The sequence below is a fragment of the Helobdella robusta genome, assembly GCF_000326865.2.
Source record: "Helobdella robusta unplaced genomic scaffold HELROscaffold_18, whole genome shotgun sequence".
NCBI lineage: Eukaryota > Metazoa > Annelida > Clitellata > Rhynchobdellida > Glossiphoniidae > Helobdella > Helobdella robusta.
In genome coordinates this window covers 1,824,845-1,848,766 of record NW_008703981.1, presented here as the reverse complement: position 1 = coordinate 1,848,766, position 23,922 = coordinate 1,824,845, and the positions used below count along the sequence as shown (strand labels likewise).

At 34.1% G+C, this 23,922-nt stretch overlaps 4 protein-coding genes across 4 annotated transcripts; 2 read left to right on the top strand and 2 right to left on the bottom strand.

Annotated features, from left to right (window-relative positions):
• Positions 1-729: 729 nt before the first annotated feature.
• On the bottom strand, positions 730-1,944 carry HELRODRAFT_170584 (hypothetical protein; the record flags this gene model as incomplete). Its single annotated transcript, XM_009016386.1, has 2 exons — positions 730-1,145; positions 1,230-1,944. The coding sequence occupies 2 exons, from the start codon at positions 1,942-1,944 to the stop codon at positions 730-732; spliced, it is 1,131 nt and encodes a 376-aa protein (XP_009014634.1).
• Positions 1,945-9,311: 7,367 nt separating this feature from the next.
• On the top strand, positions 9,312-14,633 carry HELRODRAFT_110739 (hypothetical protein). Its single transcript, XM_009016385.1, is given in 11 exon segments — positions 9,312-9,487; positions 9,767-10,618; positions 10,843-10,885; positions 11,052-11,082; positions 11,096-11,161; positions 11,339-11,516; positions 12,030-12,112; positions 12,659-12,809; positions 13,098-13,292; positions 13,458-13,592; positions 13,878-14,633. The coding sequence occupies 10 exon segments, from the start codon at positions 10,035-10,037 to the stop codon at positions 14,407-14,409; spliced, it is 1,998 nt and encodes a 665-aa protein (XP_009014633.1). The 5' UTR covers positions 9,312-9,487; positions 9,767-10,034; the 3' UTR covers positions 14,410-14,633.
• Positions 14,634-15,642: 1,009 nt separating this feature from the next.
• On the top strand, positions 15,643-17,822 carry HELRODRAFT_191111 (hypothetical protein). Its single transcript, XM_009016384.1, has 3 exons — positions 15,643-16,600; positions 16,922-17,333; positions 17,440-17,822. The coding sequence occupies exons 1-2, from the start codon at positions 16,150-16,152 to the stop codon at positions 17,098-17,100; spliced, it is 630 nt and encodes a 209-aa protein (XP_009014632.1). The 5' UTR covers positions 15,643-16,149; the 3' UTR covers positions 17,101-17,333; positions 17,440-17,822.
• A 102-nt stretch (positions 17,823-17,924) lies between these two features.
• Positions 17,925-20,026, bottom strand: HELRODRAFT_76513 (hypothetical protein; the record flags this gene model as incomplete). Its single annotated transcript, XM_009016383.1, has 6 exons — positions 17,925-18,079; positions 18,369-18,485; positions 18,845-19,085; positions 19,394-19,508; positions 19,598-19,706; positions 19,813-20,026. Coding segments are annotated over 6 exons (951 nt in total), but the record flags the coding sequence as incomplete, so codon positions are not given.
• Positions 20,027-23,922: the final 3,896 nt, after the last annotated feature.

Sequence of the window (23,922 nt, the reverse complement as noted above, 5' to 3'; positions counted from 1 at the left end):
CATATCTTTTAGTTATTTTAATTTTATTGTTTTAATTTTATCATTTTTATGTAGAATATTGAAATAATATGATTTTTTTACTCATTCATTCATATGAATATTATGATGTTATGTTATGACATAACAATAACACATATAACAGTTATGTTATCACATATCAATCATTCACCACCATCATTTTAGGTCTCAATTTAAATATTTTATTTAGTCAAAGCCCCCACAATCTCTTCAAAAAATTGGTCTCTTCAAATTTAACCTTCTCAATTCTGATCAAATTTTCTTTGAATTTTTGGTCCACACCTCATGGCCATTTATCGCCATATATTTTTTCATGAAATAGAAAACACAGAATATTATTTTTCAAACCATTTGCATAATAAATCTCCAAAAAAAATCTTCACTTAACCTAACTAAAATGAAGGCTTCCCAGTGGGGCTTGTTGATCAGCAGACTGATGATCCTGCAACATCTGACAATGATTCAAAAGTTGATTCAAAAGATATCACTCTTGTTAGTTTTCTAAAGAAACTTTTTTCCTCTATGAATTTTTTGTATAAGCAGTGCATATATATTATATGAATATTTATTATTAAGTTTTCTAATCAAGAAATTTTTCATTGACTATAGTATATAAATTGTTTCATTTTTTTTCAATTTTGATTTTAAAAAGTGTTCCAGAAAGAATGATGATGCTTCACTTGAGCTCTTATCTGCTACTCAACAGTCTAATCATTCTGGGCCTGCATCAAGAACTCTGACCACAACAACATCAACAACAATGTTGCCAACAACATCAACAACATCGATGATGGGGACATCTTCTACCACAATTACGGTTTCAACAACGACAATTTCAGCTTCAACAGACTTACTGATACCGGTATCGACCATGCCATTGACATCATTAGTGTCCTCACCATCTTCATCACCATCCTCCATAGCATCACTTTCAAAAACATCACCATTTCTATCATCGTTGACAACATCATCATCTACTACATTATCTACATCATCAACATCACCAACTACTACCAAACTATCATATGCGATGGCAGTTGCCTCGTTAGCGGGTACACAGCCGCAGCCAACTACAACAGCCACTAAACAGTTCCCATGTGGTTGTAGTAGTCGATCGTCGATCAAAGCTACCACAAGTAATGTGGAAAGTCGGATTGTAACTGGTAGAAACCTCAGATATACACCTTTTCATTCATCACCTACGTTATTACCATCATCGTCTGCATCATCTCCATGGTCTACATCATCATCATCCTCATCATCTGCATCTTCATCATCAACATCTTGTTCATCGGTTAGAGCGACAACGTCCAGAACTTCAATTTCCTCATGGACAAATGATGCAAATACAACATCAACTACGACAGCTGCAACATCACCAACGACAACAACGACATCATCAATGACATCAACAACATCGGCAGCAATATCAATTATGACAACTGCATATGAACATGTAACATGCTTAACTACATTTAAAGAAATAATTGAAACCACGTCAAAATACTGTAATACCTCCTTCTCATCTTGGGTGGCTGCTGTTAAAAGTAAGCCACAGACTACATTTGCAGCTGTAACAGAAGCAACCACACTTGGTACATTGGCACCCCCAACTACAACAACTACACAAACCACACTTACAACAATGCAAACTACATTAGCAGCAGCATCACATACTGCTTCAACATCAGCAGCTCCAACAACAACATCTGCAGTTACTACATTAGCTTCATCTTCAGCTACATCACTTGAATCTACTTCAGTTACTACTCCAACTGCAGAGTGTAATGTTGTTACAATAGTAGAATCTGCATCAACAACATCTCCTTTGTCACTAACTCTATCACCATTTTTTGATAACGAAGAAATAGCATCACTTACCCATACATCAATCGCCCAATCTTTAATGTCATCGGCAGCTGACATTGCAAAACCATTACAGAGTTTATCAGCTGCAGCAGCTTTAGTGTCACATGTTACATCATCTTCGTCATCTTCCTCTGTCTCTTCTTCAAGAGTAGTCTCTACACTATCATCATCAGCAACATCACCACCACCAACGTCATCATCATCGTCATCATCATCATCGTCATCAGTGTTTTCAATGACGTCATCATCCTCTCCATCATCAGTGTCATCAACATTGTTAGTTGCAGCAGCAGCAGCAACAACAGCAGATGCTAGCGAGTTGATAAAGTTAACTTCAACCAAAACAAGCAATGCCTGGGCCACACCACTTGCTCACACAACACTAACAACAACAGCAGCAACACTAACAACGGATACAAAAACACCAACAACGGCAATGATGACAACCTCATCGATGTCATGGTTGTCGTCGTCATCGTTAGCGTCGCCGGCATCTGAAACGTCATCGGTGACGTCATCGTTCATGGATGTGCAACAGGATATGGATCTGTTGAAGAGCAAGAAGTCAGATTTGAAGAGGCTGAATGAGGAGACAACGAAAATGGTTTGTAGCTTGTTTATTCAATTGTGCTATATAACTTTTGTTAAAAGGATTTTTTTTTCAGTTATTTATTTATCCAGTTTTCAATTTGATTTAATTTGTAGGAAGCAGATCTGTCAAACATCAGAGGAACTCTGAAGGCAACGAATGACAAGGTCATTGATAAAAGGATTGACAGTCTGCAGAAGGAACTGCAGAGTAGGAACTTCAAGTTATCCGAGGAGAGGAAGATTGTTGAGGAGATTAACGGGCTGAACAAGTCTAAGAAGAATTTAGTGTTGGTTGACTGAGTGATTGGTCGGTCGGTTTGCTGGTTGGTTGGTTGACTTGCTGGTTGATTGGTTGAGTGATTGGTCAGTTGGCTACTTGATTGAGTGAATAAGTGATTGATTTTTCACTGTTTGTATGAAATGTTATAAATGTTAATTAGTTAATCAATCAATTAATTAATTGCAGTGAATACAATAAGCTAAAGAAATCAATTGAGACTAAAAGAGTCGGACTGAGAAATCTAAGAAAGGAGATTGATGTTAGTCATCTGGATTTAGATTATGATTTTGATTGCAGATGATGAGGATGTGAATGAAGTCTGCAGATGATGAGGACTTGAATGCAGATCGCCAATGGTGGTGTTGACAATGACGTTGATATGCTTTATTGGCACCCTAACTAACAGGTCCTCCAGGACCACATCACCAAATTGAAAAAACTGAAGAGGAAAAGTCTGGAACGACCACCACTTGACCTCGAACAGCTGAAACAGCAACACCAACAACAGCAACTACGATCAGATCAACAGCAGCAACAACAACAAACTCAACAACAAAAGCAACAAAATTTTCACAGACAATATCCCAAAAGCAACAGTTTCAATGGCAGTAAAACTTTATATAAGCAGGACAGTAAAGAAAAAAGACAAAAATTTTCACAACATCAACAGTTTTCACAACAACAACAACCTCTACATCAACAACAACAACCTCTACATCAACAACCTATACATCAACAACACCAGCCTCTACATCAGAATTTTTATCATCAACAACAACAGCAGCAACAACACAGATATACAAGGTCTAGAAAAAATTCTTACAATCACGAAAGGTAAGAGTCACTTTTTTCCATTTATAAATTTTAGTATGCCCTGAAACAATTTATTTATTTACTAAATCAGCCGACCAATGAGTGAAGGGCAGGTATGCAAATTACTGATTGACTACCTCAGAAAGTTCATAACTCCTCCCACTGTTCCTGAAGGCGACCAATCAAATCTTTCCAGCCAAACAGAAGGTGTGCTTTATCTTTTAATTTTATGATAAAAATAATCTTATTGGATAATTTTTTAAATGCAAAAATAGTCAGAACTTTGAGAAGAAATAGAAGGGATAGTAAACAATCTTCAAAAGTATGTTTGCTCCTTTGTTTGCTCCTTTGTTTGTGTGTGTGTGTGTGTGTGTGTGTGTGTGTGTGTGTGTGTGTGTGTGTGTGTGTGTGTGTGTGTGTGTGTGTGTGTGTGTGTGTTGGTAGGTGTTTGTGTATCATTATTGTTTTCACCATTTAGAAACCTCTGACACATCCTTGCGAGATATTTGATCAGTTTGTTCAGTTGTCCATGGACCCGCCATCGTACGTCAATCAAGTCGCTCTCAGCATTGATAGTCTCATGGAAAAAATGGTATGTACCCACACACGCAAACACACATACACCCTAACAAAAACACACATACACACGTATGTACACACACGCACACGTGTATATAGTTATATATTGCATATACATATTATTCCTATCCTTATATATATATTGTTTCATTGTATGTACGTACAGTTGATCATTACAGAAGTGTGTATATATATATATATATATAGAGAGAGAGAGAGAGAGAGAGATACATTATATATATATAGCTCTGTTGTATATGTATTTTTTATAGCTGTAATTGTAATGATGAAACAATTTGAACAGAAAGTGTACAGCAAAGTTGAGGAGTGCAGAAGTGCTGCACTCCTGCTGGGTCAGTTTGTCCAGCAGATGGCCTCAAATCTCAACTACAATGTTGATGATAACAATAATAATAATAACAACAATAATAATAATAATAATGTTAATAATAGTAATGATGGTAATGTTACTTCTCTACCATTTAAAAACGACGACGATGATGATGATGGTTGTGATGAATCTAGCGACATTAAAGAACAAAGTATTATAACATCACGTGCCTTAGCGAATGACGTCACTCTTACGTCATCTACAACAACAACGTCAACGGCCGCAGCAACAATGACGTCACCAATAAAAAATGTAGCCACGGTAGCAGCCACAGTAGCAACAGCAATAGCCACCACCATTAAAACGACAGTTCGGCAATCTTTTAACTCTGGTGATAAAAACTTAATCTCTCATAAAAACCGTTTTGAATCAAAGGTTACAAACAAGATATGTAGAAATGACATTGCTACTAGTAACTGTAACGACAGCAATGACATAGACGACGACGATGACGTTTTTGAAGTTTCAAGCGTTAAAATATTAAATAGCCTCTATAACTACAACAGCAACAACAACAGCAGCAACAACAACAACAACGACCACACTGACGCTCCTTGTGCTAATGTGGTTTCAAGTGATGCTGATATTAATGTTAGCCATTGATCGAATCGGTTGGCCGGTGGATCGATTGACTGACTGACTGGCTGATAGATGGATAGATGGATGGATGGATGGATAGATAGATAGATAGATAGATAGACAGACAGACAGATAGATAGATAGATAGTTAGATAGATAGATAGATAGATAGTTGAACTGTATTTATTAAAAGCATTTTATTTTTTCATTTTTGAGCGAATTTTTTTCCATTTTTCTGGCAGATGTTTATTTTTACTCTGTATTTACGTGTTTATTTGTTTAGTTTTGTTTTGTTTCTTCAATTCTGTAATTGTTAATGTTGATCGTGACTGTTAAAGATTCTATGACATTTTTTTTGCAAGTCGTTCGTCAATAGCTTTTTTAATTATGGTTTACTATTACTATTATTATTATTGTTGTTGTTGTTGTTGTTGTTGTTGTTGTTGTTGTTGTTGTTGTTGTTGTTGTTGTTGTTGTTGTTGTTGTTGTTGTTGTTGTTGTTGTTGGGCTTTACTGTTCATCTGTCAAAACGTTTCCATTGTTAAGAATTGTGGCGTGTCATTATTATTATTATTATTATTATTTGTCCACTTTTAAATATTCTAAAATAATTTTTTTTCTAATATTATGGTCAGTCGTAGATCAAACCCTAAGACTAACTGGTTAGTATATGCCCTTAACCTTACATCATACAAAAAGCAAGACAGTTTTTTATAAAGTTTATAATTATTACTATTATAGTTATAATTACTTATTTATTTATTTCTGGATGATGTAGTATTTTATTATTATTTAGTTTATTTAGTTAGCTGATGCCTGACTTATGGTTATAAATTTTTTACAACGGTTCCTACAAGCGAGTGATTTTTGAAGTTTTAAAGTTTTACATATTGCATGACGGAGTTTCATAACTTTTTTATGTATGTTTTCAAGTATGTGTGTCTCTGTGTGTGTGTGTGTATGTGTGTGCGTGTGGTTTGTGTGTGCGAATATTAAAAATAACTATTATTACACATACAGAGTCAATGTATTATTATTATTATTATTATTATTATTACGCAATACGGCAAGATGTTTTAGAAGGTGTGTACAAATTTTAGGAACATTCTTAGGATCGTACTTATCAGTATTGTATTTAACCAGTAGAGAATTCATTGATTAGAAAAAAAAACGAAAAAAAATAGCTAATTTAACAATAGTATATAAGTCTACGTGTTTCAATATTTTAAAGTGTATGTGTGTTTGTTTGTATGTGTGTGTGTGTGTGTGTTTGTATGCGTGTGTGTGTTTGCTAGTGTGTGTTTGTGTGTGTGTGGTTTTAATAAAAAGCTCACATTACCTACTTGAACAATGTATTAGATGTTTTTACCGATCACACAGTCTTTATTAAACGCTATGTATTTAGGTATTTATGTGTATTAATATATCAGTTTGACGATTATCTACATTTGCGTATTTCGTATTCAGTGTTTGTGTGTGTGTGTTTGTTTGTGTGAATGTGTGTTTGTTTGTATGTGTGTGTGTGCTCAATTTTTTTAAAGTGTTTATTAACAGTAGACATGAGAATGTCAAGGAAATATTAATCAGTATCTTTTTTTAGTTTATTTAACTTGCCTATGTCGTTGTCGTCGTTCTTGTTGCTATTGTTGTTGTTGTTGTTATTATTTTAGTTGTTATTATTGTTGTTGTTGTTAATGTTGTTGTTGTTATTATTATTGTTTGTTTTTTTATCCATTCCATATGTAAGTTTTCTCGTGCTCATGTGTATCGACATTTAGTCTGGGTTCATAATAATAATAATTAATAATAATAATAATTAATAATAATAAATAATAATAATAATAAATTATGATAATTAATATTTAAGTGACCTTTAGGTTTAACCTATATATGGTTGAAAAATATAACTGCTTGTTGTCAATTCATTTTTTAGTTTGATTGAGTGAGTCAGTGAGTGAGTGATTGGTTGAGTGATTGAATGATTGAATGAGTGATTGATTGCGTTATTTTGGGTGCTCCTTTGTATATATTGTAAATAATATTATGATGCATATAATATATGATGTATGTATTGTATATATATATATATATATTATCAGTATGTATTTAGCATATACCTAGATTTATTTTAGAGTTATTTCTATATTGTTTCAGATGAGTGACGGAAACAATTGATGAACGAAAGATTGAACGAATGGGTGGATTGATTGATTGAGTGAAATGAATGTCTGAATGGATGGATGAACAAATGGATGAATGAATGAATGAATGAATGAATAATTTAATGAACGAACGAATGAACCAATGACACACACACACACAAATATATATATATATATATATATACCACTTTTAAATTTATAATTCATACCCACCACCCATTATGTGTGTATATTTGAGGTTTGCTTTCAGCCGAAGTTAACGTTAAAACCATTTTATCTATATTTTATGCTAGAACTTTTACATCGAGTGTATGCTAATTCAACGTTTTTTATGGCTGTCACACACTTTCTCATTCACTTAAACACACACACACACACCGATACATTTCACGCACGTTCACTTACAAACACCACGTTAAATTCACACACACACAAACACACACACACATGCATTGCATATCTGCAAACACACATACGCACGCACATACTCACGCACTCTCACAGGCACATATGCATGTAATACACATACATTCACACACACACACACGTACATATTTGTAGTTGTTTCATATACATATATATATATTTATATACAGATACATAGATATTTTTATTATTCGTTAACTTCAATAAGAGTAAATGAATAAACTCTTCATAAAATTTACGCTCTCGGCTCTTGAAAATATATAGCGAAGAGGTGACTTATTATTACCACTACTACTAATACTACTACTACTACCACTACTACTACTACTATTTATTACTGATAATAATTATAACAATTTTATTAATTAGCATATCATTATCACTGCTAATTCTACATATCAGATTACTACTACTACTAATTTTAGTACTGCTAATACTGATTTTACTACTGCTGCTGCTAGCGGTTGCGGATCTAGACGACGTTGTAAAATACAAGGCAAAGAAGGCCCTTCTAGATCCAACATTGGCTACTAGTTCTAATGGTAACTCGACACCCTACTTTTCCATCCGTTAACTACTTAATCAACAATATTAGATCTAGTTTCAATTTCAAAACTAATTAACAGCTCTAGTAATTAACAGAGTTACTAGATCTGTTAATTCTCAGATCATGATCTCGTTGACTCCACTATAAAGGCATACACTCCTTTAAAGTAGCTGCCTCATTTAAGAGTACTGGGCAGTTGGAGACGTCAAATTTTAAGCGCTTCTTCAGCCATAATGATGTTGGTGATTGTATTGAAACTATTGGTTATAATGAAAGCCTTTTTTGATTTGGTTGGAAAAAGGTTGGGTAAAAATATGATGAAAAAAATCTTGTATGATGCGTGGTTACTTAGGTAATCTGTTGAAAGACCAATCAACCAACAACTAAACAACCAATCAATCAACCAGCAGCTAAACGATCAACCAACGGCTAAACACTCGATCATTCAACTACCCATGCCATGCAACCAACATTATCACGGTAACCTGACAAGACCATTTGAAATCTGCATATTCGACTGGCATTTGCATACAAATTGCTCGTTTATAGTGCTATATGTTTTGAATTTTTTCGTCAATGCAGCGCTATAATAATACTAGTAATAATAACATAAACAATAATAATAAAAGAATGATTAGATAATTATTAATAATAATCGAAGATTTTTCAAATGCAAAAATAATGATGAAAGTTTACAGGAATGAATGTTATAAAATTTGTTTATGGGTGTATGTATGTTTATGTTTGTATGTGTTGTATGTTCGTGTGGTGTGTGTGTGTGTGCGCGCGCGTATGCAGTAGCAGTAACAAACTGACAAGCGCTTTCCTCATCATCATCATTTAATTGTATAGGACTAATACATTGAAGATGATACCTTGGATGTATAATACAAGCGAGCAAAGTCATTTACATGTATAGAGTGTATATATAGAGTTTAGCTTAGGCTTATTTGCAACACATGCATTCGTCACATCGCCTAATTAGAGTGAGGTAAATTTGTTCAAGAAGGATTTTATAACTTCTTGATCTCATTCAGTTTTAAACGTTACAAGAGTTTAATTGTCTTTTTGGGGTTAATAAAAGTTAAATTTTTTTTATTAAAAGATAAAAATTTGGTTTATTAAGATTTAAATTGATTGAATTATTTAATTAAAATTGGAAAACTTATCACAAATATTGAGTTTATACCACTCTGTAATATTTTGATTTATATATTCACAAATGCAGAAAGGTAAAAATCACACATTGACAAACGCAAAACACATTTTCTATCATTTCTGAAAAATTAAATAGCTAAAAACTAACAAACTAGTAAAAATATATGACGCGTTAGATCACACACTACAAAATATACTAAAAAAATTAATGATTATCCCAAACGAGTCAATGACTCAATCAAACAAAGTTAATAATCTTTATTAACAGCCCTGTATATTATATTCACACCGATATTATTAATCATCTTATCTTTATAAATAACCTGATATTTTATTTTAAACTAAATTCATAGCTTCATGTGAAGAAGAATTAGCAAACCAAGAAATATTTTGAAATAACTGCGTGTAAAAGTTTGTCCAATAATGTATCGCATGGAAATTTTTTCGCAATAATTTTGGAAAAAATCGTATAAATATTAGAGTCTGGCCTACCTGTTCAACGAAAAGAATATTGTCTCGTCAGTTGCAACAACAGTATCGACAACGACAACAACAAATTAAGCAGAAAGACAAAAATAGATAAAAAAATTCAATAAAATAAAATAGTCTCACCATAAAAATATGCCTCTCTCAATGCATCCAGCAAAAAATTCTAAAATGTCGACCGAACCGCCACCACCAGCACCACCAGCGTTACCACTACCAGAGCAGCCAACAGCCACAAACACACAGACGCTACCACCGACGCCACCAAGAACCATAAAATCGACACTATCACTCATATTCAGGCGAATCAGACCCTACCTCCTCGTCATCTTCCTCATCTTCAGCCTCATCATCGGCATAGTGACCGGCATCGTCATGCGGAACAACAACGCGACTGCCGACTGGACCAGCCGACAATTTATCTACTTCAAATTTCCAGGTGACCTTTTGATGCGTGCCCTCAAGGCCCTCGTTTTACCCCTTATCGTCTCCAGTCTCATATCCGGATTGGCCTCCCTGGATTTGAAAACTTCCGGCAAAATTGGTGTTTATTCTATTGTCTACTACGTATTGACAACCTGCTTAGCCGTGATTAATGGAATAATTTTAGTGACTTCCATACAGCCTGGTTTCAAAGCAAATTCAGCCACTAACCAAACTGCGGCTGATAAGAAGACTGAGCAAGCAAGCATGGGAGATTCCTTTCTTGATCTACTAAGGTCAGTGATCATGATTCTAATGGTGATGATGAAGACGATTGTGATGATGGTGGAGATGATGATGATGACGATGAAGACTACGACGATGATGATGATGACTATGATGAGTTTAAAAATTTAAAAATTTATTTCGTTGGTTATTGTAAAGTTGACAAAGAATTAAATATTAATCTGTAATTGAAATTATGACGCATTTTTTTAAAAACTACTTTAAAAACCATTAGAAACCTGATTCCTGATAACATCGTCGAAGCAGCATTCAGACAAGTATTTAATTAATTAATTTATTTATTTATTCAAAATCTCTTTCAATTAATTAATTAACCATTTGTTTGGTTGTTTGTTCGTTCGTTCATCCATTCATCTATCCATTCATTAATTCATAATCTCAAGAACATATTCAAAATGAACATTTTCAAAAACCAATTTTCAGTCGAAGACGAAACTAATTCCGATAACAAATTGTGAGTAAGAAAGCTTTCTTTCATCCTGACAATCACCACCATTATCATCCTCATCATCATCATAACCACCATTATAATCGTCATCATCATAACCACCACCATCATCATCATCATAACCACCACCATCATCATCATCATAACCACCACCATCATCATCATCATAACCACCATCACCATCATCATCATCTTCTTCAAAATCACCGCCACACCCACCAAAATCACCGGCACCAAATACCTACACCACAAATCAAAACAGCAACGTTATACGACATATCGGTAATAAAGGAAGATGGATCGAACGTATTGGGGCTTGTACTTTTCTCACTGGCCCTCGGTGTCGCTGTGGCCAAGCTGGGGGAGTTGGGGCGACCGTTTGCCCAGATGTGCACCGGCCTGGCCGAGGCATCCATGATTCTAGTGACCCTGGTTATTTGGTTCGTTTGTTTGCACCCTTTTTTGTGTGTGTATAAGTTTTTTTGGTTCGGTAAGAGAGAGCGAGAGAGAGGGAAAGAGAGAGACAGACAGAGAGAGAGAGAGAGACAGAGAAAGACAGAGAGAGAAAGGGAGAGAGAGAGAGAGAGTGGGAGAAAAATTTGATCAATTTTGCGTACAAATTTGTTAATTATCAGATTAAATTATTATTAATCATACTGTGTAATATATCTGTGTAAAAAGAAAATAAAGAGAGAGATAGATAGAGAAAGAGAGAGAGAGATTTAAGATTTAACACAATGTTTACTAAAGTTAAACACGAAATGTAAGACCATATACTCTTCGAAATATTGCATAACAGTAATAAAAGAAGTAAACTAGTGTTTATCTATCTATCGTTCATTTTGAAAACATTTTTGGTTTTCTGATAATTTTGTGATTGCCAATTATTTGAAATTTTCAAATTCTAAATTTGAAAAAAATGTTCCACAAATAAATTTGATCGTATCATAAAGGTACTCGCCCATTGGAATAATCTTCCTAATAGCCCATGAAATAATTAGAATGGATAATCCCATGGCCAGTCTGTTTTCTTTGGGTTGGTTGGTCAATTGACTGGTTGGTCGGTTGGCTGGTTGGACGGTTGGTTGGCTGATTTGTCGGTCGGTTGTTTGGTTGGTCAGTTGGCTGGCTGGCTGTTTGGCTGGCTGGCTGTTTGGCTGGCTGGTTGTTTGGTTGGCTGGTTGGTTGGTAGATTGTTTTGTCGGTTGGTTGATTGCCTGGTTGGATTGTGATGAAGTATCTCGAGTGTTTAAAACATTTTTCAAATTCTGAGTACTACTTGACGCGTGTTTGAAGTTTAATTTGCATGCAGAAGTTTGAAATTTTCACCGTAATTGAGAGCGTTGCGCGTAAACACAAAATAATTTACTTGTACTTAAAAAACAATTAAAATCAAAATATTTTTAGCAGTAAACAAAAATGAGAAAAAGATATAAGTAATAAATATAATATGAATAATAACAAATAAATAATTTATAAATAATTTCTCTCTCTCTCTCTCTCTCTCTCTCTCTCTCTCTCTATCTATCTATCTATCTATCTATCTATCTATCTATCTATCTATCTCCCTATCTCTTACTAGGCTGGTACATGTTGACGGTGTTGGTTGGCTTGTTAACGCACGGATTCATTGTCCTCCCTCTGATATATTTCATCGCCGTCAGGAAAAACCCTTTCCGGTACATGCTCCAGATGAGTCAGGCCATGCTCACTGCCTTTGGCACTGCCTCAAGGTGTGATCATTTAAAAATTTTTTTTGGTATAATTCTGTAATATCACACGAGCGATTTTTAAAAAATGATATTCTATTCAATTTCGAGAAGACTCTTGAATATTTTACTTATAATTTTATAAAAATGCCTGATCAAAATGAAAAAAAATGCTTGCTTTAGGTGAGACTTCCACGTTAACAAATCTTACAGTCCTTGATACCAACGTTAACATGTTAACGACAATGCAACACCATCACAACGACTTAAAAACTTAAACCACAATGAATCGCAACACGTTTCATCCAACAGTTCTGCAACCCTTCCAGTGACCTACCGATGCTTGGAGGATAATTTAAAAGTGGATCGACGCGTGACTCGCTTCATGCTGCCAGTCGGGGCGACCATCAACATGGATGGCACGGCCCTCTACGAAGCGGTGGCTGCCATCTTCATCGCCCAAGCAAACCACCTTCACCTCAACATCGCACAGATCCTTGCTGTCAGGTGTCTTTGAATGTTTCTTCTGACATTTCTCCACAACTTTATTTGGAAAAAAAGCATAACATAAAAGCATGATCGTCTGATCACATGACTCCGTAATTAAGCACCTCTCCCCTCCCACACACACACACACACACACACACACGTAGCCACAATATTTTTTGACAGTTTAACGGCAACATTAGCATCAATCGGAGCAGCTAGCATCCCACAGGCGGGCCTCGTGACCATGGTCATCGTACTCAGTGCTGTTGGACTTCCGGCCGAAGAAGTCACAAAAATCCTGGCCATTGATTGGCTGCTGTTAGTAGAGAGGCTGGGATTGATTTAAATTGTCAGTTTTGATTGGTTAAACTTTTCCTAAATGATAAAATGATATTTGAGATGTATACAATACACATTCACCAGCGTTACAATGTGAATATACAATATGATGTAAACTAACATATAAATATGAAATCTCCTCAGTTTTCTCTCTCTCTTTATCTTTCTCTTTTATTCGTTCTTTCTCTTCCTCCACCACATCTATCTCTCTTTTTCACACGCACACGCACGCACACACACGCACACACACGTACACACGCACAGAGATCGCTTCCGGACGGCCATCAACGTAGAAGGGGACGCAATTGGGGCAGGCATAGTCCACCACCTCTGCCGGAAACAACTGGACCAAGGGATGGAGGACCCGACTGGAGATGACGAAATAGCCATTGAAATTACAAACGATGGCCATGATGGGGGTAACCGTAGCAGTAGTGACGTTCGCGGCGACAATGACGTTCGCGGTGGCAGGCGTAGGGGTAGCGGTGGCGGTAAAGAATTCGAAAATCGAGTTAAGAATGGTGGCCATCTTTCAAATTTCAATAAGAATTCGACGCTCGAGAGCGGAAAGGCATACCTCATAGATGCGTATGACGTCATCGATGATTACGAAAATTATAATAATAATAATAATAATAAAAATAATAATAATAAAAATAATAATAATTACAATAAAAATAACAAAAATGTCGTAAACAACGGTGATGTTGTATATCTCGATCGTGGTACTGATGACGGTGATGATGATGATGATGGTTGTGGTGATGGTAATGATCTCTATATGACTTCCGTTTAGATCAATCGAGATACATTTGCAATGGTGATGATAATTTATTAATTTTGACCGATCGTTCGTTTACTCTGATTATATTCTTAGTGTTAATTTGTTATCTTTGGTTCGCTAATTATGATGAAACCTGGTGTTGAAAGTTTTTTTTTCTTTATTTTGGATGATTTTGTGTGTAAATTGTTTCGAAATAGTTTCAGGTTTAAAGTTAATTTCAATATAAAAAAAACAAAATAACGATTCCATGCGAGTCACTCAACGATTTTCTTCTTATTAACCTTTCATTGAAAGTGCAACCAGCTGACCTTTAACCTTTAACCGACCTTTAATCTTTTATCATCAGGGTTATCGACAAGGCAATTATATAGGAAGAAGGATTCTCTTAGAGACGGTCATAGATACAGTGAACGTTCCTCGGCAGTCTGCTATATTGAACCGTTAGAAAATGACGACCGTTATAGTTAATGACATCACGTCATGTGAGATCCCATGGTGCTGAAACCGGTAGATATAGATGATAGTAATATAAGTTGATGTCATCTATGGTGATGTAAATCGACGTTACTACTGACATTAAATTATTGTTGTTAATATTATTATTGTTATTATTATTGTTATTATTGTTGTTGTTGTTATTATTATAAGTTGATGCCGGCGACATTGATGAAGATGTAGTAGCATAGCGAAACATATTGAAAAAACACAGCCAACTCTGAACTTAATGCTAGCAACAACAAAAACAACAACAACAATAATAATAACATAATAACAACATAAATAACAGCAATAATAATAATAACGAATTGAAATAAGAATTTAGTAAAATTCCACTACATTACACAGTCCAATATGGGTGATGCTGGCGTTTTTAGCTCTAGCTATGAAACTTTAAGAGGTTCTCGAAGTCATCATCAGCTGAAGCCCATATGAGCGTATTTAATTAAAGAAATTTGTCAATAGATTAGCATAAATTAAATAGTAGTAATAATAATAAACAAATAAATAATAAGAATGTTGTATGTATATATATATATATATATGTATATAAATATATATGTGTGTGTTTGTGTGTGTACTAACAATAGGAATAAATAAATAAATAATAAAAATAATATAATTATGATGAAAATTTATTCATATATATATATATATATTTATATATATATACTTCGAAACACTTTACAATGCAATGCCTTGTGCTACAATTTTTCACCTCACATGCTCATATCAAGTTAAATAATGTGACGGAGTAGGTGAGTATGATGAAGCCTTTTGCGTGGCAAAAAAATATCGCTGGTTCATTTATATAAGAAATATTTCATCGAATTTGTTAAAAAGTATTAAAAATTATTGAAAAATATTATAGTTGATATATACATATATATATATATTATATATATATATATATATATATATATATATATATATATATATTAAGGCAAATTTTATATTGTGTTGGCCGGTTATGTTGTTGATGGTATTTTATACAACAACAATTTGTTTTAATTCAGTTGCAATGATTTAACATGCACTAATAGTTCAGTCCGTAAACAAGTTAATTTAGTATTTCAGGCTAAAATTGAAAAAATATAATAAGAGATAAATTAAAAATTTGTTTTTGAATATTTCAATCTAAAGGACAATAGGATATATCGAGTTTGAAATATTTTGTTTGAGAAGTTAAAGGAAGAAGGTCTGTTACGCTTTTCCTAGAAAGAAAAAGGTATTTTTTCCTGAAAAGTCGGAAAAATGAGCCTCAAAAGCTTACCGCCGGGATACTCAGTCGAGAATCCCAATCCCATTCCATACCCTCATCCGTCAGTACCACAGCCGTTCAATCTGTATTACATACAACTATCCCCACAACAGACAGCCCGCCAACAATCATCTCCGGCTTCACCTCCATCGTCATCAGAGCAGCAGCAGCAGCAGCGACAGGAGCTGCCTCAGAGTGACCCACCTCCCTACGTCCCATACGAAACTGACCCGCCTCCGATTTACTACGCACCACATTCGCAGGAAAGATTAACCCACGACACAGATGGTAGTAGTGGTAATGGTGGTAGTGGTGGCCAAGAAACGAACGTTCGATCGCGAACGGTTTCGACGAATAATCACGTGACTGGGGCTATCATTCTATCGGCTCTTGTTTTCTTGTTTTTTGGATGCATCTTCGGATTATGTGCTCTCATTTACGCCAGTTAGTAACTCGGATTTGTGATTTTGAATTGTTTGATAAACTTGGGTAAACCGTGAACTCTCTCGACAGCTGCACAACTTTAATCAGGCAGCACGTCAACCAAACACATAAATGAACGAATGAATGAATGAATAAATAAATCAATCAATCAATCACTCGTTCATGCACTTAATTCTTTATCACTCAATTCTCAAACATTTAGCCAACCAATCAATCAACCAATCATACAACCAATCAACCACCAACCAACCAATCAATCAACCATCCAATCGGCCAATCAACCAACTATACAACCAATTAATCAACAAACCAACCAACCAGTACTTGGCAAGCAGTCAGCGTCGCGAGGCGATTACAGAACGGCCTGGAGACATATCATCTACTCCTACATCCTCTCATTCTTTGGTTTCATAGTCGGCCTCTCAACCGTCATCATCTTCATCATCTACGCCAACAACATTCATTCGAAGGATACGATCGTTCCTCGTTGTTGCGGCTGAAGACTATGATGATGACGACGACGATGATGATGAGGATGATGAGATAATGATGACGGTTGTAGTGAGATATTAATGGTGATAGTAGCGAGATAATGATGATGATTGTGATAAAATAACAATGATGATGATCCTGATGATGACCGTAATGCTATTTGTGATTTAAAATTATGATGACGAAAACGGTTAGATGACTAATACTAATGATACAACACACACAAACACACATACACACAAACATTCACACAAAGAGACACACATGTATTGTGTATATATATATATATATATATATATATACACAACAACAGAATTGATTATGTAAATCACATATCGATTGAGATTACATACACACATACATTACACAAAGACACACACACACTTACAAACACACACAAATACATACATACATACACACATATATATACACACAAAATCAATTCTACACCTACTACCAAATACAACATGCTTAAGTTTACAGTTAATAACTGAGCCGTTCGTTTAAAAAACACGTTCATGCACCAGTATTTCAAATAGATTTCAATTTTAAATGTTATTTTTTGTTTTTTTTTTTTATAAATAATCGTTTTATTATTGCCAATATTTCTGCTATAAATATTTTTTTATTTTTATTTTTCCAACCCATCAGCTGACTGTTGGATGAATTCCATCGTCAACAGACGAGAAAAGATACAAAACCAAAAAAAATAATAATATACTATTTCTTATATTATTTCTTATATTTATTTCTTTTAAAACAATGACAAAATTATTAATATATGTTATATCTAATATTATTATTATTATTATCATAATTATTATTATTATTATTACATATTATCATCATTATTATTATTTTTCCGGATAACTTCGAGTTCGTTTGTAGCAGATTTCAGCATCAGTAGGACGGGAATATTTGAGAGTGACGGATTGCTTCGCTCCAGAAATTTTATCCACGATGCTAGTGAATCTTTTGAAGATGTACCTGTGCGTGTGTGTGTATTTGTGAGTGTGTGTATGTGTGTTTGTATATGTGTGTATGTTTGTAAATGTGTGTGTGTGTGTGTGTATGAGTGTTTGTAAAAGTGTGTTTGTATGTGTGTGTGTATGTGTTTGTGTAAGTGTGTGTATGCGTGGTGTGTTGTAGGCATTTAGGTGCATACAATGAATAATTAAAACAAAGATATAATATATACAAACATAAAATACTAATACAAACGTTTGAATTGATAAATGCAAAATATGGAGGAAATAAAATACTTGAAAACAAATACCTGTAAGACACATCGCCAGTGTAGTACCATCCTCTTGTTCATGGATGCTGGGCGGTAGGACGAGACTCTTGTTATGCTCCGATGGCTCCTTATCAAAAGTGTACAAATTCATCTCGCCTGTCATTTTGAATTTATTTTACGGATTTTTGGTCAAAAATTTCGTAAAAATGTTTAGTATATGAATATAATAATAGGATTAAAAGCAGTTTACATAGTTTAGAAACATTTGATACAAAACGTACGAATATTAGCGTGGGAAGACGTTATTACATGAAGTACCAACACCATATCAAATACTTGAAAATGTACTGATCATTAAAACTGACTGTGCGGTTTACTGACACCAGAAAGTATGGTACCAACTACATACATACAAAGACATACACACACTGACATGCATAAACAACAACACACACACACACACACACACACATACACACACACACACAGAAACATACAAACACTCCTTGGCTAACGTTTTTCAGTGGCCTGTTTATAATCATGTGGTTGAAAATCTGCCTGAAATTTGAGAAAATTATCGTTTCGTTCTGATTTTAGGACAAAATAGGTCAAGGTCTTTGACCTCAACCAAACTGTGAAGCCACCTTCGACGAGTAGTGACTCATTTTTCGGCAGTTGTTTGAGGATTGATGCCTGTTCAGGGCTTTGTGCTGATACTATGAAGGTCTTGTCGTTAGATGTCGCGATGTCTTCTGTCTGTTGGTTGGTTGGTTGTGTAGTTGGCTAGTTGATTGGTTGGCTAGTTGGTGATTGGGTGGTTAGTTGATGATTGGTTGGTTAGTTAGTTGGTTAGATAGTGATGGCGACTGAATTGTTGGTTGGTTGATAGATTTATCTATTGATATTATTATGTATTTATATAAGGTATTGACTGATTGAGTAGTTGATTGATGCATATCTAAACAAACAAACAAACAAACAAACAAACAAAAAAACAAGCAGACAGACAGACAGACAAAAGACAAACAAACAAACAAAGAAATAAATAAGAATGGGAGACAAACGTGAAAAACAGAAATTTCTGTTGCGAGATCGACAGACATTCTCTTAAGAGCCATCCGAGCCAGTTCAATATGGTTCGATGGTAGTTCGTATGGCACGTAATATGGATTCTGAAATCTAAAATAAGAATAATAATAACAATAATAATAATAACTGCAACAGTAATAATAAAATAAAAAAATTATGAAAATTAAAAAATGTTTTACTTAAATTTTGGCATCCAAAACATCATCCTTCTATACTTTCTGAACACATGCGAGTTCTGACCAAACAAATCTCTTAACTGGTAACCAAGATCGTCATCAGGGACAACTCCTGGTAAAATAATTTCTTTTTACTATAAATAAGAATAAATAATAATATATTTATAATAAAAACAAAAAAAAATTAAAAAATTTTTTTGAAGTAACAAAAAAACAACCTTGACTTTCCATGTAATCTAAAATATCTATGCAACATTGTTGTTGTTTGGGGTAGTGCATGAACTCGACCTGCCAAACATTCTTTGGTATCATTTTGTATTTGGGAAAAACACTGAGTAACTTCTTGTACGTCTCTATATCTTGGTGGGCATTGAAGTCAGACATCCTCTTCAGGGCTGCATATAAGAATTCAACGTGGCCTCGCCTAGAAATATAGTTTAAATAATATTTGCTAATAAGTTGTAATTTCTGGGATCTAAGATTCTAACTAAACTGAAGTAAATGATGATTGTTTAATTCTATTTTATTGTTTAATTTAATATTATAATAAAGAAAGATGATTTGCAAATGAATGAGTGATAAATGGAATCATAAGTGATGAAATGACTATGAATATTAATTAATTAATTAATTAATTAAAGATGATTGATTGACACGTGACGGTGGTACCCTAAACTAAACAAACATCTAGACGACCCCATCCCACCTGTGAGCTTTATTTTTTTCTATGTAAAGATCAAGAGCCTCCCTAAAAGTTTTGATATCTTTGGCCTTCTTAGCAGCCTCATCAAAATACTGTCCCTGATGAATTATTAATTCTTTTTCTTTTTCTGCATGATCTCTATCTCGGGCATCTAGAAATTTGAAATGGTAGGAGCAAGTTCTTGAGATGTTCCTCTTCACAAAAATATGTCCATCATGATCATGATGTTTTAATAGATTAACATTAAAGTGCTTGAAATTGCTGCTACCATGTTTCAAATTTTTAAAAATCGTGACAAATGTTTTAAAAAGCATTTAAATTAATTTAATTTAATTTTAATAAATACTATTTGAAAATAATGAAGAAAGATTTTTAAATACTTTGTTGTTGTTCATTTAAGTCAACTTTTAAAATTAATTAAAATTTACTTTAATAATTATGAAGCGCTTAATTTTAAATTTATATCGCTTTTTTAATCACTGATACAGTGTGTGTGATGTATGTATGTGTATGTGAAGATAATGTGTGTGCGTTTGTCTTTGTAAAATGTAAAAGTTAAGAACACAAGTAATAACAATTAAATAACAAAATAACACAAAACAAACGTGATGCCAACATATAGGTACACAGAAACAAATACACACAAACACAAACATACAAACATTTGCAAACATTTCCTCCTTCATGAAAGGCTGCCTTGACTCGGCGAGGAAGCTTGCCACTAAATGCCTTCATAAGAGGTGCTTTTTTAAACGACTCTCTCATTTCAGCTGTTCATTTTCATCATTCTTTGATTTATTTGTCATTCTGCTGAGCCAGACATGAAACATGAAATCCAAAATTGAACCTACTAGCAAACGTTATATTTTAGAATTTAAACATCAACCTTAGAACAAATTTTTCAAAAACTCTTACTTAAAACGAAAAATTGTTTCATAACCTATCTCAGTTTACACCAAGATGCTCAGAAAGAGGAGATGGTATAAAATGTTACATTTCAACTAAACGTTCGTGCATATGAACATGTCAAAATGCACTGATGAAATCTGTTTAATAGCGGTCTTATTTACAAATCAAATGTGAATAAATCCGAATAAAATTAAAGAAAATTGAAATAAAATAATAATAAAACGAAGTAAAATTTGTTGATCTTTTTTAAACACGAGACTCGATTGAAAATGCAAATGTATGTATGACGGAAAAAAAGAGTTCTAGATCAAAGGATCAAACCTCGGCGAATGAAGCATGAACTGTTCAGAGTACATTTGGGTTTTTGGAACAAAAATAATAAAAATAAAGAAAGTAATAATAATAACAACAGCAACAATAGATTTATTAATGAGAAAAATTTTTTTTAAAATCGTATCAAACGATGCAAGACCAAAGTAAAAACAAAAATAAATTAATAATAACATAAGTGGTGGAATCGTGATGCTAACTACTAATTTTAACAAAAAGAAAAAAGGTTTTTAAAGATGAGAGAGAGAGAGAAAGAAAGAGAAAAAGAGAGACAGAGAGAGAGAGAGAGACAGACAGACAGAGAGATACAGAAAGAGACAGAGAGAGAGAGAGAGAGAGGTTTTAACCAAACATTTACAAACAAACAAACATTTGATGACTACTGATCAAAAGAGAACAGTGAATTATTAACATTCTACCTAATGTAATATAGCTAATTAAAGAATAACTTTGTATTAATATACAATATACAAACCGCATGTGCGTGTGTGTTTCTATGTTTGTTTGTATTTGTGTGTTTATAGGTGTTTGTTTGTGTGTGTGTTCGAGAACGTTTGCCACCATTAAAGTTATAACTACAGAAACATACTTTAAGAATTCTTGATATAAAACCAACAAACAAACAAAAACACACACAGTTATAAACAAAAAAACAAGCAAACAAACAAAAACTCAACAACCAAAAACGCAACTGTGTATTAGATAGGTGTGTGTGTATGTGTGTGGTTGTGTGTGTATGTGTATGCGTGTGTGTGTGTGTGTGTTTGAGTGTAGATGCTAAATTATTTCTATGCCGAAAAAATCACACTTCATTTACGATGGGGTATACCTGGTGTGAAATTTCTCAATGAAAAATTGCTAAAGGTCACATATTTCAGACCTGATCGAGTTTTTCATTTTTTCTTCTAATTTTTAAACTTTTGCTCTTTTGTTTGTTTGTATTTTTATTTTTCTGACATTACATATTGTATATTGTTTGGTTATTTGTGTATTTTATTTATCTCTTTTTCTCTCTCTCTTTCTCTCTCTCTCTCTCTCTCAATTTCTCTCTCTCTCTCTCTATCTATTTCTCTTTCTCCCTCAGACCTATCTTTTTCTTTATCTCTCTCTCTCTCTCTCTCTCTCTCTCTTCTCTATTTCTCCTTAATCGTTTAATTCTTTTTTTACTTCAACCATCAGTTTATTTCATTCATTCATTTATTCTCATTATCATATTCTACCATCACCGCGTCAGTTTGTCAATCACTCACTCAACTGAACTATCTGTTATTCGCGTTATGCTGAAAGACACGTTGTTGTTGTTGTCTCTCTCTTTCTATCCTTCTCTCTCTTTCACACACACGCACGCACACACGCGCACACACGCACGCACACACACGCACGCACACACATTTATGCAAGAGTGTATATAAACACGTCGCGACACGCTAAGTATGCATCCGCGTCGTTGTGGTGTGTATGCAACATTTATGTTTCATTTCTCCAGGCGTCAAGGTTAATGTATAAAAATTGTATGATGATAAATGAATGTATGTATAAAAAAATAGAGAGGTACAGGCAGACAGACAGAGAGACAGAAAGAGAGAGAGAGAGAGAGAGAGAGAGAGAGAGAGAGAGTAAACCATCAAATGGACACAAAACAACTTGCCAGAGAAACAGATATAGTATCGCACACACATCAAACGATGAAAATTATGTTAGTAACGAGAACACAACTAGCATACATACGTACAAATATAAAGTATTTGAACAAGCAAACAAAGATACATAGATACAGACAAACAAACAGACAAACATACAAACAAATAAAAAAATAAACATGCAAAGAGACATATGGAATCATATGAACACAGACTAGACGACTGCTAGACGGACCGTAAGCTTAGTGATGACATACAATCTTCCTTTTCTCATTTTGCCTATTTCTTTTTATTTATTCGTCTGTCTGCATTTGTCTGCGTCTGTCTAGGGGTCTGTCTGTCAGTCTGTCTGTCTGCGTTTGTCTATGGCAGCATATGTGTCTATTTTATGTGTGTGGATTTTATTCTGTATGTCTTATTCTTGGTAGTTTGTCTGGTTTTTTTTTGTTCATTTTTTCCTGATTATGTCTGGGTAACTGTCTGAATGTCTACTTTTTTCTTATTCTGTTTGCACGTCTGTGTTTGTGGTTGTTTGCTTTTTATCGGTCGGTCTGTCTGTCTGGCTGTCAGTATTTGTTAGTGCTTATTTTTTTCTATGTAATTCATCTCCATCGTCAAAACGACAACAACAACAACGACAACATCAACAACATCAACAACAACATCAACAACAACATCATCAACAATATTAACAACAACATCAACAACAACACAGCAACATCAACAACAGCAACATCAACAACAGC

Bases quoted from the DNA above. Each gene is read 5' to 3' on its own strand.
- HELRODRAFT_110739 (XM_009016385.1), top strand. From the start codon at position 10,035: ATGCCTCTCTCAATGCATCCAGCAAAAAATTCTAAAATGTCGACCGAA. The intron at 10,619-10,842 runs GTCAGTGATCAT...AAAAACCATTAG, and splicing joins TCCTTTCTTGATCTACTAAG to AAACCTGATTCCTGATAACA. The intron at 13,593-13,877 runs GTTAGTAGAGAG...ACACACGCACAG, and splicing joins CTGGCCATTGATTGGCTGCT to AGATCGCTTCCGGACGGCCA.
- HELRODRAFT_191111 (XM_009016384.1), top strand. From the start codon at position 16,150: ATGAGCCTCAAAAGCTTACCGCCGGGATACTCAGTCGAGAATCCCAAT. The intron at 16,601-16,921 runs GTTAGTAACTCG...CCAACCAACCAG, and splicing joins ATGTGCTCTCATTTACGCCA to TACTTGGCAAGCAGTCAGCG.